Source organism: Hypanus sabinus, chromosome 5 (genome assembly GCF_030144855.1).
Source record: "Hypanus sabinus isolate sHypSab1 chromosome 5, sHypSab1.hap1, whole genome shotgun sequence".
Taxonomy (NCBI): Eukaryota; Metazoa; Chordata; class Chondrichthyes; order Myliobatiformes; family Dasyatidae; genus Hypanus; species Hypanus sabinus.
This window is the reverse complement of record NC_082710.1, coordinates 160,206,689-160,226,983: the sequence shown is the minus strand read 5'-3', so window position 1 is coordinate 160,226,983 and position 20,295 is coordinate 160,206,689. Positions and strand designations below refer to the sequence as shown.

General features: G+C 44.8%; 1 protein-coding gene and 1 long non-coding RNA gene across 2 annotated transcripts in view; one reads left to right on the top strand and one right to left on the bottom strand.

The window, feature by feature from the left end:
- LOC132394507 (uncharacterized) overlaps positions 1-3,155 on the bottom strand; it is a 34,790-nt gene extending 31,635 nt beyond the window's left edge. Inside the window, exons 1-3 of the mRNA XM_059970760.1 lie at positions 2,986-3,155; positions 843-1,155; positions 320-432 (exon numbers count right to left, since the gene is read on the bottom strand). Of these exons, the coding sequence (XP_059826743.1) occupies positions 320-371 (52 nt within the window). The 5' untranslated portion in view covers positions 372-432; positions 843-1,155; positions 2,986-3,155. The remainder of the gene's footprint in view (positions 1-319; positions 433-842; positions 1,156-2,985) is intronic.
- LOC132394508 (uncharacterized) lies at positions 3,077-14,183 on the top strand. The gene is made up of 3 exons (XR_009512344.1): positions 3,077-3,209; positions 5,317-5,388; positions 13,990-14,183. It is a non-coding gene; the product is annotated as an uncharacterized LOC132394508 (long non-coding RNA).
- Positions 14,184-20,295: the final 6,112 nt, after the last annotated feature.

Sequence of the window (20,295 nt, the reverse complement as noted above, 5' to 3'; positions counted from 1 at the left end):
ACTGATTACCATTATCGATGCCACTCTCTCTGCAGTGAATATCTACCACATCAAGCATCTTCAGGAGCTTGTATGCTTCAATAAGATCACCCCTTGATAAGATCTAAACTCTAAGCTGTCTAGTCTCTTTTAACAGCCTGATCACCCCATGAATTAGCCTTGTGCATCCTTTGGGCTGCCTTCAGTCCTGATCTATGCTCTTCTGGGTAATAGGCTGAATGCCCTGGTTCTGAGCTGTCTCTCTCAATGACTGTGGGCCTCACATTCAGCAGGAAGCAACAGTGCCACTGAGGCTCAGACACTCATCACCATTACTCACACGAGATCTTTGCAAAGACAGCCAACATCAGCAGTAGAATAGGACTGTTCATGTCTGCAAACTGCCGTCCGGTGAGACACAACCAACCTCGTAGACCTTCTGTGCTCTGGACACTGTGGGCAAAATGACAAGAGAGAGGATATTAGAGGCAATGGTGGACCAGGCTTCAGCAGCAGAAAAGGGGGAACTGAGGAAGGGAGGCCTGCAGAGATGGGGAAGGAGATGGTGAAGGATGGTAGGGATTGCGGATGCATGCACTGCTGTGGATGAGGCAGGATGTATCAGAATATATGAAAAGGATGTGTGTGTGCGGGCTTGTTATTTGGGTAATTATTATTATCAGATTTGCCAACATACAGTGAAAACCTTTGTTTGCACACCACTAGACAGATCATTCCATACACAAGTACATTGAGGTCGTACAAACAGAAAACAGAATCTAGAATGACAGAAAAAGTACAGTGCAGATAGACAATGAGGTGCAAGGGACACAATAAGGTAAATTGTGAGGGTATGAGTTTACCTTTATTGTACAAGATGTCCTTTGAAGAGCTCTATCACAGCTTGAATGAATCTTCCTTTGAGCCTGGTGGGAAACCTTCTCACACGTAAGTATACCCCACGTGATGGTAGTAGGTATAGAGAGAGTGACTGAAATGGACGTGATGATGTCGGCTCATGGTCCAGAGGCTCATTTGTTGTGCAGACCAAACCATCAGAACGGTGTGGTGAAGAAACGCGATCCAAGTGACTTTGACCATGGATGGTGCCAGATGGGGTGGTTTGAGTATCTCAGAAACCACTGATTCCCCTGAGATTTTCACACAGAACAGTCTCTGGAGTAAAAAAATGATGCAATAAACAAAAACCATCCAATGAGCAGCTGTTCTGTGGGTAAACACGGCTTGTTAATGAGAGCGGTCGGAGGAGATTGGTCAGACAGGTACAAGCAGACAGTTATTCAAATAACCAGACATAACGACAGTGCCGTACAGAACACACAACCTGTCGAACTTTGAAGAAGTTGTGTTACAGCAGCAGAAGTCCACAGACTTATACTAAGTGGACACTTCACTAGGTACAGTAGGAGCCTAATAAAGTGGAACAGAGTACCAATAATCCCATCTATTTGCAATCGTATGCTGATAAATGCTGGCTGGCTAAACTAACCCCATCTGCATGTATATGATCCATACTTCTCCATGCCCTGCCTATTCATGCGCCTGTCCAAGTGTCGCTATCCTACCTGCTTCTGTCACCTGCCCTAGCAGCCCATTCAAGTCACATACCTAAATTTACAATGTAAAAGTGTGCACCAGGTAACTTTTTTCTTATACAAATTGACTTTGACTAATGACCAGGGAGGCAGAACCTTCTGTCCTTGAGACTGGGGCCAGATGAGCACTGCAGCCAGTTCTGAGGGCAGGTGAGGCCTCGGTTTTACATCTCCTCTGGAGGGCTGCACTGACAGTGCTGCACTCCCTCCACCCAGGAAAACAACTGTCACATCCCTGAAGGGCTGAGTGGCCAATTCCAACTCCCTTATCTTTTCATGTCCTCATGAATGTTTTCAGCTTTTGCAGTTTCTTATCTTCATCCACACACTCAGCTCCCACCCATTCCATCTCTGCAGACACACCCTCAATCTATACACACAAGAGGTTCTGCAGAGGCTTGAAATCCAGGGCAACCCACACGAAATGCTGGAGGAATGCCACAGTCGTGGAAAGGAATAAAAAGTCACCGTCTCAGGCTGAGACTCTTCTTCAGGGCTGGAAAGGAAGGGGAAACGTACCAGAATTATAAGGGGGGAGGGGAAGGAGGACTACCTAGAAGGTGACAGGTGAAACCAGGTGTGTGAAAAAGGTAAAGTGCTAAAGAAGAAGGAAACTGATAGGAAAGGAGAGTGGACCATGGGAGAAAGGGGCGAAGCAGGCGACTATCCAGACAGAATAAGAGGTTTATTCCTCCACCCTGAATGGCCACATTGTGGCAAAAGAGGAGGCCAAAGACCAACATGTCAGATCGGGAATGATGATCAGAATTAAAATGTTCAATCATTGGGAAATTTGGCTTTTGGCAGATGGAGTGGAGGGGCTTGAGCTCAGTCTCAACCTACAGTTGGGTAACCTCCACAAAACTGCTACCACAGCTCCCCCGACCTCACTGAAACATCAGAGTTCTCTAGCCGTGACTCCCGCTGTAAAATTTGGACATCAACCTGCTCCTGTAGATGAGTGAAGTGTGTACAGTTCTCCTTCTGGTACAAGACGCACTTCTCACAGGCATGCCTTGCATTCACAACTCATACTTTAAGAGCAACAGCCAATACTGTCAATTCCACAGTCCCAAAGGGGCTCCCCAATAAATCTAGTGACACCCACACTCTAAAGTAATAAACCCTGACGACGAGCAGAGAGGCCTCGTTTACTGCTCCGTCATCCTGTGGCTCTGATCTGAACAATATCACGAACACCAACCCCTCTCTCTCTCTCTGACACAGACGGAGTTCAGAAAGACCACGTCCCCCACAAGACGTTTCTGCTCCGCCGAACATCGTCAATGACTCCGGGAAAGCTGAGAACATTCCCAAAGTGAGCTGACTTCTGACTTCCCACGTCCTCTGTGAACCACCCCGCATCCCGGCCCCGGCCCCTCACCCTCACCTTCGTGAGCCACAGCGAACACAAACTGGAGAACGAGTGACCACACGTCCGGGAGCTGAGCAGGAGCCGAAACTCCCAGTGTACTGAGGGACGTTTCCAGAGTCTCCGGTTACTCCGACCGACACCTCAAACCCGCCGAGATCGAGACACCCACTGGCGAGCACCGAGCGGACTGGACACTGGAGACAGGAACAAACATCGACAGGAAATAAAAAAACATCAGGGTGCGGTTCACATTAATTATGAAACTGAAAGTTACTGAATTCACTCCATTATTGCTCTGTCATTCCCTTAGATCATGCCTGGGCAAATTAAGGTTTGATCCATAACAGAGGGTTGAAAACAAAATTAGATATAATAGGGCTTGATAGAATAAATTTGCTCAAGCCAAAACATTTACCAAACTGAAACCATATTCGTAATGTATATTTAATTATTGGATTAACCATTTGTTTGTTCAAGTTAGAAAAAAACAAAGGGAAGCGAAGTCCCTAAAATGGAAACCAATGAAAACCTTTGTACGGATTTACATTCAAGGTTAACCCATTGTGGCCTTGGAATTATATCCAAATCCTGTGTCCAAAATATTAAATATCGGATATTACTTGCCCAGTAAAAAATCTTAAATTCGGCAATGCCAAACCACCATCCTTTTTAGGCTTCTGTAAGTATTTTTTATTTAACCTAGGATTTGTATTCTGCCTTATGTATGAAGAAATTTTAGAGTCAATAATATCAAAAAAGGATTTAGAACTAAAGATTGGGACCACTTGAAAAAGATATAAAAATTTAGGTAGAATAATCATCTTAATATCATTGATTAGACCAATCAGTGATAAAGACAGTAAGGACCATTTAGGGAGCAATTGTTTAAACTGGTATATTAAAGATAAACAATTAACCTTAAATAAATCCTTGTGCTTTTTAGTAATTTTCACACCCAGATAAGTTAAATAGTCTGTAACTAATCTGAATGGTAAATGTCTATAAATGGGAACCTGCATATTGAATGGGAAGTGATCACTCTTATTAAGACTCAGTTTGTAACCAGAAAAGTTACTGACCTGAGCGAGCAGGGATATAACTGCAGGAATGGATTTCACATGATTAGAAATCTATAGTAGGAAATCATCTGCATATAGTGATAACTTAAGTGTCCCATTCCCACAGGTAATGCCAAGTATATCAGGTGAGTCGCGAATAGCAAAAGCTAAAGGTTCCAGAGCAATATCAAATAGCAATAGACTAAGAGGACAACCTTGCCTAGTAGCACGAAACAACTGAAAAAAGGGAGATCTTAGATTATTGGTAAGTACCGAATTCGAAAGGGTATGATATATCAGTTTAATCCAAGATATAAATGTTGGGCTAATAATAAAAATAGAAACTGCTTACAGTTTAGCCAGAGAGTTCAAATGGTATTGTTGGTCCTTCCAAAACCTAAAAAAAATGCTGATTATCCTCTTTCCTCACATGAGTTTCTTGTGCAAAAATAATACGAGCATTTGCCCAGTTCCCTCTTCAAAGGGATTTACCCTCTTCAGCTCGTCGGATGATTGCATGTGCTACATTAATGGCTAGAAGATCCATCTTATTGAATTGGAAAGAGATTAATCCTCCGACTATATCTCAATGGCTTTTCCAAACTATATCTTGTTTAAACTTAGAAAAAATTGGAAATGTTACTTTTCATCCTTTTGTTAAATTTGAAAAAACTTGGCCTTTTATTCAACACTTTCATAGAATGTAACTTGACTTTTTTTGATTCCTTTGTATTAAACTTAAATATAGGTAGAGGAGTGGAGTTGACGACATTAATGATTACATCCAATGTAATAAAACAGCCCAGCTTTGTGTAGTTTAGTTTAGTCTTGTTTAGTTCCGTTTATTTTAGTTTTCGATATTTCAATTTGAGTTTTTCTTTGACATCTTTTCATTTTTTCATATCATGTTTATATTAAGAGTTTGGGAGGCTAAGTATATCTTGTTACCTGTAGTTTATATTCACATGTGTTAATTACCAATAATGTAATCCCACTCTCTTTGTACTATTATGATTGCTATGTGTACGTATTTAAAATGTAATAAAAATACTGAAAAAAAGAACAATCATGCCTGATGTACCCGCTTGTTTCCCTTTAATATCGAAAAATTCACAATTTCTAATGAAAGAAACAGCGAATTCCAAGTAGTTGCAATCCCCTGGGTTTTCCTGTATGAATGTCAATTACTTTATTTTATGCAGACTAAGAGATATGTAGATTAAGATTATGTAGATTAACAGAAGTCAAAGATGATTCTGAATATCATTTGTGAATCCTCATTCATCAGGTTCCCCACAATTCCAATGAGCTGTAAACTTGTTCAGGAACCTGTCTGAGACTTTAAACACCACATCCAATGGTAAGTTCAATTTCAAAGGTTAAAGTAAATATATTATCAAAGTCCATATACTTGCAAGATTGGTGCCTGAATTGGAGGGTGTACCTTAATAGAATAGGTTGAGTGAACCTGGCCTTTTCTCCTTGGAGTGACGGAGGATAAGAGGTGACTTGTTGGAGGTGTATAAGATGATAAGGATCATTGATCATGTGGATAGACGGAGGCTTTTCCCCAGGGTTGAAATGGCTAACCTGAGTGGGCATAGTTTTAAGATGTTTGGAAATAGGTACCGAGGGTATATCAGGGGTCAGTTTTTCACACAGATAGTGGTGGGTGCACAGACGGCACTGCCAGCAGTGGTGGTGGAAGTGGATACAACAGAGTCTCTTAAGAGCTCTTAAGGGTACATGGAGCTTAGGCTATGCACTAGGGAAATTCTAGGGAGTGTCTAGAGTAGGTTACGTGGTCTGCACAACATAATGGGCTGAAGGGCCTGTAAAGTGCTGTAAATTTCTATGTTCTGTGTTCTATGTCACAATGTTCTACCTTGAGATTCATTTCCTTGAGGGTATTCACAGTAGATAGAAAGAAACACAACAGAATCAGTGAGACACAAACAAAGATGGGCAAACAGCCAACTTTATGGTACATTGTCTGCTGGAAACATCTGATTTCCCTTTCCTGATGACCCTTTCCAGTTCTGCTTATTTTCCACCAGAATAATATTGCGTACTTGATATATCCCAACATTTTCCCAAATACTGATGTCAAGTTGACAAGTCAGGACTACCTTACCTTCTGTCTCACGTAAATCGGTCATGTTTGTTTCCATCCGATCTGCAGGAGCCTTTCTGCAATATGTAATATTTTGAAGATGATGCTTATACTTTACTTTATTGTCACCAAACAATTGATACTAGAACGTACAATCATCACAGCGATATTTCATTCTGTGCTTCGTGCTCCCTGGAGTACAAATTGAAGTAAATATAATAAAAATTTAAATTATAAATCATAATTAGAAAATAGAAAAGGGAAAGTAAGTTAGTGCAAGTCAGGTCTGGATATTTGGAAGGTACAGCCCAGTTCCGGGTCAGGATCCGTTCAGCAGTCTTATCACAGTGGGAAAGAAGCTATTCCCAAATCTGACCACATGAATCTTCAAGCTTCTGAACTTTCTCCCGGAGGGAAGAGGGACAAAAAGTGTGCTGGTTGGGTGGGTCATGTCCTTGATTATCCTGGCAGCACTGCTCCGACAGCGTGTGGTGTAAAGTGTGTCCAAGGATGGAAGATTGGTTTGTGTGATGTGCTGGGCTATGTTCACGATCTTCTGCAGCTTCTTCCGGTCTTGGACAGGACAATTTCCATACCTGGTTGTGATGCACCCTAGAGGAATGCTTTCTACAGTGCATCTATAAAAATTAGTGAGGGTTTTAGGGGACAGGCCAAATTTCTTCAGCTTTCTCAGGAAGTAAAGGCGCTGATGGGCCTTCTTGGCAGGGGACTCTGCTTGGTTAGACCAAGTCAAGTCAAGTCATTTGTGATACACAGCCTGAAGAAATTAAAGCTTTTGACCTGTTCCACCTGCGCACCAACAATGTAGATGGGGTCATGCGTTCTGCTACTCCTTCTGAAGTCAACAACCAATTCCTTCGTTTTACTGTTGTTGACAGATAGGTTATTGTCTTCCCACCATGCCACCAGGTTCTTAATTTGCTCTCTGTACTCGGACCCAAGATACGGCACACAATTGTGGTGTCATCAGCAAACTTATATATTGAGTTTGATGGAAACTTGGCTACACAATCATGGGTGTACAGTGAGTACAGCAGGGGGCTGAGTACACAGCCTTGTGGGGCACTGGTGCTCAGAGTGATTGTAGAGGAGAGCTTGTCCCCTATATTTACAGTCTACCCAGTGAATGTACATATACATATAAAATATCAGCTCCTTGAGTTTTAATCATTTCCTTTACCAAACGTCTCTGTGTCCTTCAGCATTGGTGGGAGCTGCTGAAGGACAGCCAGCCGTTGGTCCTTTCGAGGTTGGGCATTTCTGTACTTTACATGTGCCAGAAAGAGACATCCCCCAACCATCTTCCTGACATCTGTGTCAGCATCCGAAAGCAAAATATCCAGGCCAGAGCAATGACAATCCCTGCCTTCTTCTGAGCCGAGGTACAGGCTCACATCTCCCCCAGGTTGTGAACTCCCTGCAGAGAAGCTGAGAGGAGACCAAGCTGGTTCATCATCGTCACCTTTATCTGTTTCTGGTTTGTGTTGGCACTCTCCATCTCAGACTGGTTTAAATCAACATCTCATGGTCAACATGGACTCAGTGTCATCGAACTCAGTTTGGCACCGAAACAGGCCCTTCAGCCCACCATATCTGTGCTAACCATGATACCAATCCAAATGAATCTAACTTGCTTGCATGTGGCCCATATTCCTCTATTCTCTGCCTGTCTAATTCCTGTTTATTATTGTTGAATATACCAAGATGTGGTTTCCAAGGGTGACATAGCCGGAGGTGGTAATGAGGATAAGCTCTCACTACCTATAAAGTGCTTCCACATGGCTTGCGTCTCAAATAGCCTCTTTCAACCGAGTCGAGCTCCCGGCCTTCACGTGGCGGAACTGTTCCTACCAACGGGAGAAGGGGCAAAGGTGGGTCTCTGGTGCGTTAAAACGAGATGCTTCGGGCAGGTGGGGCTCATTAGACCTGGTCAACTGCCTACCTAGGAGAAGGAAAACTCTGATTTTAAAACCTCTGCTGCCTTGCGGCCACACCCAATCATGGAAAAGGCTATGAGAGTAAACCCTGAACAGAAATCCGGAGCCGGATTCCCGTAGGCGGTCAATAGGGAGGAATTCATCAATCTGTTGTCCAGCAACTCCTGCAGCCAAAGAGGCCACCATCTGTATCGATCTTCATGCCAGTGGGTCCTGACCTCCGAGGCTGAGAAAGTGGGACTGTCTCCATGCTAAGGCTTTTTCACTATAATATCTTTCACGCACAGGTCCTTGTGTTGTGCATCTTCGTCTTTTTTCTCTTTCAAAAGCCCTACGGCGATGGGAGAGCAGAGAACCAACAGGTGGAGGTGACCACTGGGTTGCAGTTGCAAACCTGCACGTAGGCAGCCCTTGGACAGATGTTCGTTTTCCCCTGAACCCAGGGCATTAGGGGAGTCTGGCAGCATCCAGGATGACTGGGCAGCCCTTTTTAGGACAGCGCTGCCCACCTTGTGATCAGGGAGGGGCCTAGAAAAGGTGTCCTAAACATCGCCTGCCCAAGATCATCCGGCCAGTTAACCACGACTGATGGATCACCCAATCATTGCGGTCAAAATCAAAATCAAAGGAAAAAGATTCTCCGTATAGGAGCATGGAACATTCGCACCTTAATGGATAAGGAAAACACTGCAAGAGCTGAAAGGAGAACAAATCTCATTGACAAAGAACTTGCTTGCTGCAATATTGACATTGCAGTGCTGAGCGAAACCAGGGTTGCAGATGAGGGATCCATCACTGAGCTTGCCAGTGGCTATGACTTCTCCAAGAGAGGAAGGGCGCAGAACGAAGACAGGATCCACAGAGTGGGCTTCGCCATAAGTAGTACCCTGATGAAACAGCTCCCTGACCTGCCTGTTGGCATCAGCGAAAGATTGATGAAGCTACGTCTGCCCCTCAACCAAAACTGACATGCAACTATCACTGGTGCCTATGCCCCCACCCTGACCAGCCCTACTGAAACCATAGAGCAGTTTTACGCCGACCTTGACTCCATCCTGCGCTCAGTGCCAGCCAGTGATAAGCTGATCTTTCTGGAAGATTTCAATGCCCAAGTCAGCCAAGACCATGATCAGTGGAGTGGAGTGCTTGGCAGACACGGAGTCGGGAAGATGAACAGCAATGCCCTTCTGCTTCTCAGCAAATGTGAAGAGTATGACCTCACTATCACGAACACAGTGTTCAGAATGGCCAACAAATTCAAGACAACATGGATGCACCCTAGATCCAAACAATGGCATCTGATCGATTATGTCATTGCCCGTCAACGTGACATTCGAGACATAGTCATTACTTGAGCCATGCGAGGAGCAGAGTGTTGGACGGACCACAGACTCCTCCGCACCACCCTCAAGCTACACATCATTCAATCTCACAAAAAGCGTCCAAAGGCAGTACAGCCATCCTTTAACACCTCCAAACTTCAGCATCCTCCGTGTCTATGCGAATTTCAAAATACTCTTAAATAGAAACTATCAACAAACCAGCCACTCACGGGTAACCCAATCCAGAAATGGAGCCACTTCAAAATGCTATAACTGAAACGGCAAAATCAACCCTAGGCCTCAGAAAGTGCCCCCACCAAGATTGGTTCAATATGAATAGCGCCATCATCAATGACCTACTCACCAAGAAGAACAAGGCATTCAAAGAATGGCAGGATGACCCGAACTCCACCTGCAAACAGGACAGATTCAAGTCCTATTAGGCACTCGCTCAAAGGGAAATCCGTATAGCGTGCAACACATGGTGGAATAAGAAGGCGGATGAGGTTCAGCACTATGCTGACACAAACAGCACCAAGCAGTTCTTCAATGCCATCGAGTCTGTCTTTGGTCCCTCAAGGTCAAGCATAGCTCCTCTGCTTTCTGCAGACGGATCCTCGCTTATCAAGGACAAAAAGGGCATCAACACCGGCTGGGAGGAACACTTCAGTCAGCTCCTGAACCGCCCCTCCACTGTTGACCAGTCAGTACTCGACCAGATTCCCCAGAGCCCAGTCCATGAGCACCTCAACATCCCCCCCTCTCCCTGACCGAGGTCAGCACAGCCAGCAAACAGCTGAGCTGTGGCAAAGCACCAGACAAGGATGGCATTCCTGCAGAACTGTACAAAGCCCTCAACCAGGAGTCACTCGAAGCATTGCAGGACGTCCTGGTCAATATCTGGGAAGAGGAAGTAATGCCACCCGACCTTTGGGATACTGCAATATTCACCCTATACAAAAACAAAGGCCCGCGCACAGACTGTGGGAACTACCGGGGCATCTCCCTACTTTCCGGCAAAATCCTGACTCGCATCATCCTCAATAGACTTGTTTTAACAGTATCCGAAGGAAACCTCCCAGAAACGCAATGCGGCTTTCGGCCTAAATGCAGTACTATGGATATGATCTTCGCTGTTAGACAAATGCAGGAGAAATGCCTGGAGCAGAACATGAACTTGTACTTTGTCTTCATTGATCTGAGTAAAGCATTTGATACTGTCAACAGAGAAGCCTTGTGGATCATCCTCGGGAAACTTGGCTGCCCTCCAAAGTTCATCAACCTCATACACCTCTTCCACGACAACATGACTGGAGAGATTCTGTCAGCTGATGAACTTAGTGAGAAATTTGACATCTCCAAATGCGTTAAGCAGGGCTGTGCGCTTGCACCAGTACTTTTCAACCTTTTTTTCACTCAGGTACCAATGCATGCTGTCAAAGACCTAAACCTGGGCATTTATATCAAATACCGTCTGGATGGGTCACTCTTTGACCTATGTCGCCTTGCAGCACACACAATGACCCTGCGAAAGCTGTTCATAGAAGCGCTCTTTGCAGATGACTGCGCACTCATGCTGCACCAAGAGGACCACCTACAGAGGTCCTCCTGCAGCCTGCACCTAACAGCGCCCCGCCAAAGCCATGCATCACCATCGATGACACACAGCTATGGAACATTGACATCTTCAAATACCTGGGGAGTACCATCTCCAGCGACCGTGCCTTTGATAAAGAAATCACATCAAGGATCCAGAAAGCAAGCCACGCACTCGGAAGGCTCCGGGTCAAAGTCCTGCAGCACAAAGACATTCACCTCTCCATTAAACTGAACGTTTACAATGCTGATGTGGTCCATCACTTCTATCTGGCTGTGAAACCTGGACACTGTATCTCAGAGACGTCAAACAGCTTGAACAATTCCACAATCGTGCTCTGCGATCAATCATGCGAATCTGCTGGCAAGACTGTATCTCCAACCTGACAGACCTGGACCGAGCCAGTTCCACAAGCATTGAAGCCAAGGTTTTGAAGACTCAGCTCAAATGGTCCGGCCATGTGATCCGCATGGATGAGTCCAGAATGCCGCGCCAGTTGTTCTACGGAGAACTGGAGCAGGGCAATCGTGCCCAAGGTCGCCCAAGGAAGAGGTACAAGGACAACATCAAGTCAAATCTTAAGTGGGCCAAACTCCAGCCCCGCGATCTTGAACACACTGCTGCTGATCGGTCCAAGTGGCGCAATCAATGCTCCAAGGCAGCAAACAACTTCCAAGCCAACTGGCGCAGGCAGCGCCTCAAGGCGAGTCAAGAAAGCCATGGGAAGGTGACTGCTCCTGCCCCAACAGGCAGAGCTCCTTGCCCCATCTGCGACCATATCTACGCTTCGGACTTCAGCCTCAGATGACATATGTGTGCCCACAGACGTTAACTGCGCAACACATTCGTCTTCCTCTGACTTCAAGACTACTACCATATCAAGATGTGTCAAGTTTAGTTTTGTTACACAGGGATGTATAATTTACACCTCGTTAAGTTCATGTTGAAGTATGCTTGTCATGTCTGTACTGTGGATGTATAATTCTGATCATAAACTTGAAGGTCAAGATGGGGTCGGTGAACCATGAATTCCCCCCCCCCACCGTGACATCCACAAAACTGTTTATTTCACTTCTTGTACATCTTCCTTTATCTTTAATGTGTTTCTGGAAAAGTTTTCGCAGTTTGGAGATCGATTGAGTGCTCTACCACTCTGCTGTCTCCAAGCACATAGCAAGAGACGAGTGAGGTCAGCCTCATGGTGAAGTTTGGAGATGAGGCGAGTCCATGATAGACTCCATTTCGCCAATTAAAGCATTGAGGATGATACAGGCATCAAAGCGAATGCAGAAAGTCAGCGAGTGATCAGTGCCGACTACCTGCCTATTGCTGGCGGATAAGGTGTCCGTGGGTGATCACCAGTCGCTCGTCACTGATGGATAAGGTGTCCGTGGGTGATCACCAGTCGATCGTCACTGATGGATAAGGTGTCCGTGGGTGATCACCAGTCACTCGTCACTGATGGATAAGGTGTCCGTGGGTGATCACCAGTCGCTCGTCACTGATGGATAAGGTGTCCGTGGGTGATCACCAGTCGCTCGTCACTGATGGATAAGGTGTCCGTGGGTGATCACCAGTCACTCGTCACTGATGGATAAGGTGTCCGTGGGTGATCACCAGTCACTCGTCACTGATGGATAAGGTGTCTGTGGGTGATCACCAGTCGCTCGTCACTGATGGATAAGGTGTCCGTGGGTGATCACCAGTCACTCGTCACTGATGGATAAGGTGTCCGTGGGTGATCACCAGTCGCTCATCACTGATGGATAAGGTGTCCATGGGTGATGCTCTTGTTGCTGTTACACGATTTCATTTGGGATGATCTGTAATTTTTTTGTGTGGGGGGGGTGATGTTTTTCTTTGAATAACTTCCATGGTTTGCTTTGTTTTGTGACTGTCTGGAGAAGATGAATCTCAGAGCTGATAATAAATGAACCTTTGGAGGGTCTGTCAGCATCTTTTATCTCCATTACTCACCAAGCCCCATCCCGCACATCATCCGTGTCTCTTCCCTCCAACACCCAGACATAAAATAAAACATTGTGGAAGTGCCTGCACTAGACCACGCACAATGCCTGTGACTCCATTTTGCGCTAGGGCTCACGATTAACCCTGTGCCGTGGTCCGTATGTCCTACAACAGGCACACAACACAGGATCAGCAGCAGAAATTGGCAAAGCTCCTGCCACGTAACAGGACAAGAGGTTTCCCTTCAACTCCCTGGATGTGGAGCCCACTGCCTGCTGCTGACCATGGCCACCTGTCGGAGACCCAGGTTTAACATCCCATAGCACTCAGCTCCGTAGGAGCTTGATGGACTTAGTCAACAAGTCAGATCCAGATTCACTTCTTTATCACGTATACATCAAAGCACACTGAAATGCATCATTTGCATTAATAGGTAACAACCTAAGGATGTGCTGGGGGAAACCCATAATTTGCCTCACATTCCTATGCCAACATAGCTTCCCCACAATCATTGTTCCCTTTAAGATGTGCACACACACATCTTTTGATACCAGCGCACAAAGGAATTTAAACTGTGCACAAAGGGTTGTCACCCTGACCTGTTGGCATGTTTAGTATATTTCATGATTGTACATGATTACATTTCCTTTTCTGGTCTTTGATGGAGACAGTGTTGACAACATGGAGTTTGTGATGATTTGTCTGCAGATTTTAGATCTAGCTTACTGAAGAAATTATTCAGTGTGTATATCTTGTCGTCACTGGACAAAATATTGCACAGCACAAGAATTTTGCGCACACTGGACATTACAAATTAAGGGGAACATCGCCCACGATGACAATGTATGAGTGGGCCAGTGTCAGAGTGGGGAGTTGAGGCTTTGGCAAGAAGAAGCAGAGGCTGTAGGAAGACATTTTTTGGTTATTTATTCCTTCTTTATTCCTTATTGCACATTCAGAGTAGGGGCAATGCCAATCAGCATCATGGAATGTTTCTTTACAGGATGTGGGAAGGCAGGGAATTCTCCAGTGTCCCTGATGTCTTCAACTGCAAGATGTCTTCCAGCTGCAGCTTCTGACAGTGTTAGGGAGCTGGAGGTGGAACTGGATGAAATCTGGATCACTTGGGAATCTGAGGGGCACTGTTTCCTCTAAGATGCACAGCAGCACAGTGACTGAAATGTTCCCATGCACATAGCCGTCATTGCCACATGGCTGAAGTAAAGACAGAACAGAAAATCTTCACAAAATATGGAAGATTTTCTTTCTTGTACTGTATTTCATTTAATTAATTTCAATTAATAAATAGTATGTAATTGTTCAATTTTCATTCTGCATATTTATAGTAATTGTAAGGGTAAAACAATCATTTGAAGAGCTGTGCAGTTTTCAGGCCATGTAAAAACAAAATTTCCTTCTCAGAGCAATGTTTAGTCTGGACATCTGTAAACAGGGAGGTGTACATACTCCCAAGGTGCAGGACACAGGTAACTGGAGGACACATCAGGAGGGAGAAAGGGGACACACAGCCAGTACAGAGTATCCCAGTGGCCATTCCCTCACCTATGGGAATACTGCTTTGGATAATATTGGGAGTTACAGTGGCATGCAAAAGTTTGAGCACCCCTGGTCAAAATTTCTGTTACTTTGAATAGTTAAGTGAGTCAAACATGAACTGATGTCCAAAAGTCATAAAGTTAAAGATGAAACATGCTTTTTAACATTTTAAGCAAAATTAGTTTACTTTTTGGACAATTTTAGAGTGAGAAAAAGGAAAGGAGTACCATGCAAAAGTTTGGGCACCCAAGAGATTTGAGCTCTCGGATAACTTTCACCAAGGTCTCAGGCCTCAATTAGCTTGTTAGGGCTACGACTTGTTCACAGTCATCATTAGGAATGGTCATGTGATGCAAATTTCAAATCTTTAAATACCCTGACTCCTCAAACTTGTCCCAACAATCAGCAGCCATGGGCTCCTCTAAGCAGCTGCCTAGCACTCTGAAACTTAAAATAAATGATGCCCACAAAGAAGGAGAAGGCTATAAGAAGTTAGCAAAGGGGTTTCAGGTAACCATTTCCTCAATTTGTAATGTCATTAAGAAATGTCAGTTAACAGGAACGGTGGAGGTCAAGCTGAGGTCTGGAAGACTAAGAAAACTTTCTGAGAGAACTGCTCATAGGATTGCTAGAAAGGGAAATCAAATCCTCCATATGACTACAAAAGACCTTCAGGAAGATTCAGCAGACCCTGGAGTGGTCGCTACCATGCAGCAACATCTGCTCCAATATGATCTTCATGTAAGAGTCATCAGAAGAAAACCTTTCCTGCAGCTTCACCACAAAATTCAGCATCAGTAGTTTGCAAAGGAACATCTAAACAAGCCTAGCGCATTTTGGAAACAAGCTCTGTGGTCTGATGAAGTTAAAATATAACTTTTTGGCTGCAATGAGCACAGGTATGTTTGGAGAAAAAAGGGTGCAAAATTTAATGAAAAGAACACCTCTCCAACTGTTAAGCATGGCGGTGGATCAATCATGCTTTGGGCTTGTTTTACAGCCAATGGCATGGGGATCATTTCACTGGTAGAGGGAAGAATGAATTCAATTAAATAGCAGCAAATTCTGGAAGCAAACATCACACTGTCTCTAAAAGAAAACTGCAGATGAAAAGAGGATGGCTTCTGCAACAGGATAATGATCCTGATCAACCTCAAAATCCACAATAGACTACCTCGAGAGGCACAAGCTGAAGGTTTTGCCATGGCCCTCACAGTCCCCCGACCTAAACATCATCAAAATTCTGTGGATAAGCCTCAAGAGAGCAGTGCTTGCAAGACAACCCAAGAATCTCACAGAACCAGAAGTCTTTTGCAAGGAAAAGTGGGGGAAAATCCCCTAAACAAGAATTTAAAGTCTCTTAGCTGGCGACAGAGAACGTTTACAAGCTGTGGTACTTGCCAAAGAGGGTGTTATTAAGTACTGAGCATGCAGGGTGTCCAAACTTCTGCTTCAGGCCCTATTCCTTTTTTGTTATTCTGAAAGTAAAAGATGGAAATAAAAAGAATTCTTGTTTAAAATAGTAAAGAAACATGTCACCTTTAACTTTATGCCTTTTGGAAATCAGGTCATCTTTTAGTCGCTTAGCTATTCACAGTAACAGAAATTTTGACCAGGGGTGCCCAGACTTTTGCATGCCACTGTAAATGTTAAGTTAAAGGATAGGGCCTCCATGGATGTGATTACAAGATTGCTACTCGTGCCACTTGCCAAAGAGGCCAGAAACAGGAAGATCATACAGTTTATCATGCCTGAGGAGCTGGTGCAGCAGAGAGGGCTTCAAATTTTTGGATCATTGGGCTCTCTTCGAAGAAAGGTGGAACCTGCAGAGAAGGGACAGTTCGCACTTGAAGTGGAGGGGACTAATTTCCCACTGGGAGCATTTGCTTGTGCTGCGTGGTGGGGAGTTTAAGTTAGAGTTTCAGAGAATGGGAACCACAGCACCAGAACAGAGAGGTTGTGGGGAAGGATGTTCAGCCTACGTACAAAGTCAGGAATCAAAAGGTTGAGCACGGTGAGACAATTGTTGTTTATTTCAATGCAAGGGGTATTGTAGGAAAGGTGGATGAGCTTAGGGCATGGATCAGCATGTGGAATTATGACATTGTAGTGAGGGCAGGACTGGTAGCTCAATGTAACGGAGATCGGTAGTTTCAGATTGACAGGTTGGGAGGGGTTAAAGGAGGAAGGGTAGGATTACTCGTCATGGAAAATGTGATGGCAGTACTCTGTGAGAACAGACTGGTGAGCTCATCTTGTGTGGCAATGTCAGAGATATGGGGAGATTTTAAATGGATTCTTGGCATCTGCATTTACACAGGAGAGGGACACAGATAGTAACTGAGGCCCTCCATTGGCCACTGTCAACATTGGATACTGCATCCCAGCTGTCTACATGGTACACAAGGCAGTGTGATATGGAGAGCAGGTTGTTGCCCATTCTCCACGGAACTGATGAATCCAAAGGAAAGACCGAGACCTGCAGTTTGGTACCAGCGACATCGCAGGAGATGCCATTCAGCATTGAACTCAGTGCAGGACTGCCTTAGGGACTCCAGCTCTGGACTTTTCTTCAAAGTTTACTCTCGAATCCTTCCCCGTGAGTGGGTATAGCAACAAGGAAATGAAGATCTGAGATCAGTGTTTTCCTAAGTGAGCTGCCAACCACAGCTGACCGCCCCGTCTGCCTGAAACAGCTAGTTTTAAGACACCAGTAACCCGCCTTTGGCCTTCTCCTGTCAGTAGAATCAGTTCTGCTGGGATTAGTAGCTAAACCACACGTGAAGGCCAAGAGATGGGCTTGTTTCTCAGAGGCTGGTTGAGATGCACTCCATTGAAAGCATTTAACAGGTAGTGGGAGCTTATCCCCACGACCTCCCCCAGCTACAACAACCTCAAAGAACCACAGAGTCTAGCGAGGTCATGGACCATTTGCAGATTACAGATGAGGAGGTGTTTGCTGTCCCGAGGCAAGTTAGGATTAATAGATCCCCAGGGCATTGATGTTGCATTGGACCCTTTGGAGACTAGTACAGAAGCTGCAGAGGCCCTGGCAGAGATATTTAAAACATCTTCATCCAGGGGTGGAGAGCTGGAGGGTTGGAGTATGGCTGATTTTTTTTTAAGAGAGACTCTAAGAATAAATCAGGAAATTATAGGCTGGTGAATCTAGCATCAGTATTGGGAAAGTATTTGGAAGGTATTTTAAAGGACAGGATTTGCATATATTTGTATAGATAAAGGTCTGATTAGGAATTGTCAACATGGCTTTGTGCATGGTAGTCATGTCTAACCAATCACATAGATGTTTTGAGAAAGATACCAGAAGTATTGATGAAGAGAATGTTGTCAGGCTTTTGACAAGGTCCTACATGGATGGTTGGTCAAGAAAAGTTCAGTTGCTTGGAATTCGTGAAAAGGTAATATTTTGGATTATTCATTGGCTTCGCAGGAGAAGCTGAGAGAATGTTTGTATGATGGTTGCGTCTGACTGTGACTGTTGTGGTGCCGTGGGGATTGGAGCTGCTTCCATCATTGTTTGTCATCTATGTTAACAATCCGGCTAATAATAGACAATAGACAATACGTGCAGGAGTAGGCCATTCGGCCCTTCTAGCCAGTATTGCCATTCACTGTGATCATGGCTGATCATACACAATTAGTACCCTGTTCCTGCCCTCTCCCCATATCCCTCAACCCTGTTATCTATAAGAGCTCTTTCTAACTCTTTCTTGAATGCATCCAGAGACTTGGCCTCCACTGCCTTCTGGGGCAGAGCATTCCACATATCCACCACTCTCTGGGTGAAAAAGTTTTTCTGCGTCTCTGTTCTAAATGGCCTACCCCTTATTCTTAAACTGTGGCCTCTAGTTCTGGACTCACCCATCAGCGGGTACATGCTTCCTGCCTCCAGCGTGTCCAATCCCTTAATAATCTTATATGTTTCAATCAGATGCCCTCTCATCCTAAATTTCAGTGTATACAAGCCCAGTCAGTCCAACCTTTCAACATATGACAGTCCAGCCATTCCAGGAATTAATCTTGTGAACCTACGCTGCACTGCCTCAATAGTTAGAATGTCCTTCCTCAAATTTGGAGACCAAAACTGCACACAATACTCCAGGCGGGGCCTCACCAGGGCCCTGTACAGCTGCAGAAGAACCTCTTTACTCATATACTTAATTCCTCTTGTTATAAAGGCCAGCATGCCATTAGCTTTCTTCACTGCCTGCTGTACCTGCATGCTTGCTTTCATTGACTGATGTACAAAAACACCTAGATCTCGTTGCACTTCCCCTTTTCCTAACTTGACACCATTTACATAGTAATCTGCCTTCCTGTTCTTGCCACCAAAGTGGATAATCTCACGTTTATCCACATTAATCTGCATCTGCCATGCATTTGCCCACTTACCCAACCTGTCTAAATCACCCTGCATTCTCATAACATCCTCCTGACATTTCACACTGCCACCCAGCTTTGTGTCATCATAATGTGCTAAACTGGATCAGCAAATTTACATATGACACCAAGATTACGGTGTAGTGAACAGCAAGGAAGACTATCAAAGTTTGCAGGATCTGGACCAGTTGGAAAATGGACTGAAAAATGGCAGATAGAATTTCGATTTAGGTTTTGATTTCAACAGTTAAGAAAGATTTGGATAGGTACATGGATTGAAAGCCCTTGATCCGGGTGCAGGTCAATGGGACTAGGCAGATTCCTGGTCTTGCATTGACTGGATGGGCTGAAGGGCCTGTTTCTGTGCTGTAGTGTTCTATGACTAACACCAGCAACAATATCAACAGCAACATAACAAACCAGCAACAGCAAATCGAGCCCCTTTCTTCCCTCAGTGATACAGATCAGACGGGATCCGGTTACCTGTAGCTGAATGGGCAGCACACTAAGCTCTGAGTCAGAGTGTCGTGAATTTGAGACCCGGTCCAGAGATTTATTTATTTAGTGACGCAGCACGGAATAGGCCCTTCCAGCCCTCTGAGCCTCGCTGACCCAGAAACCACTGACAACTCCAATTTAAACCTGACCTGATCGCAGGATGATTTACAATGACCAGTTAATCTACCTATATGTCTTGGGACTGTGGGAGGAAACTGGAGCACTCAGGGAAAACCCAGATATTCTACAGACCCTTTGCAGATGATGCCGGAATTGACCTTTGAACTCCCACGTCCCAACCTGTAATGACGTTACTTTGAGCACAAAGTCCAGGGTGTGGCTCTGTTGATCTTTCAGGTTGATGAGTAACAAGAAGATCGGAGCAGGAGTTGGCCCTTCAGCCCATCAAGCCTGTCCCGGCGTTCAGTATGATTGGTGTAGCTCAGATCTCCGCTTCCCTGACTGTTTTACATCACCATAAATTCTTTGATCTTTCAAAAAAATTAACTGCTTCCTCCTTGAATACCCCCAGTGATCCAGTCTCCATCGCCCTCTTGGGTAGTGAATTCCAGCAACTCACCATCCTCTACAAGAGGAAATCTCTAACACCTCCGTTTGTTGATTTATTTACTGAGGTACAGTGTGGAGCAAACCCTTCTGGCCTTTCGAGATGCGCCGCCCAGCGATCCCTCAATTCAATCCCAGCATAATCACGGGACAATTTACAACGACCAATTCAGCTACCAAACAGTACGTCTTTAGACTATGGGAGGAAATTAGAGCATTCGGAGGAAACCCACATGGTCACAGGGAGAACGTACAAATTCTTTACAGACAGCGTCAGGAATTGAAC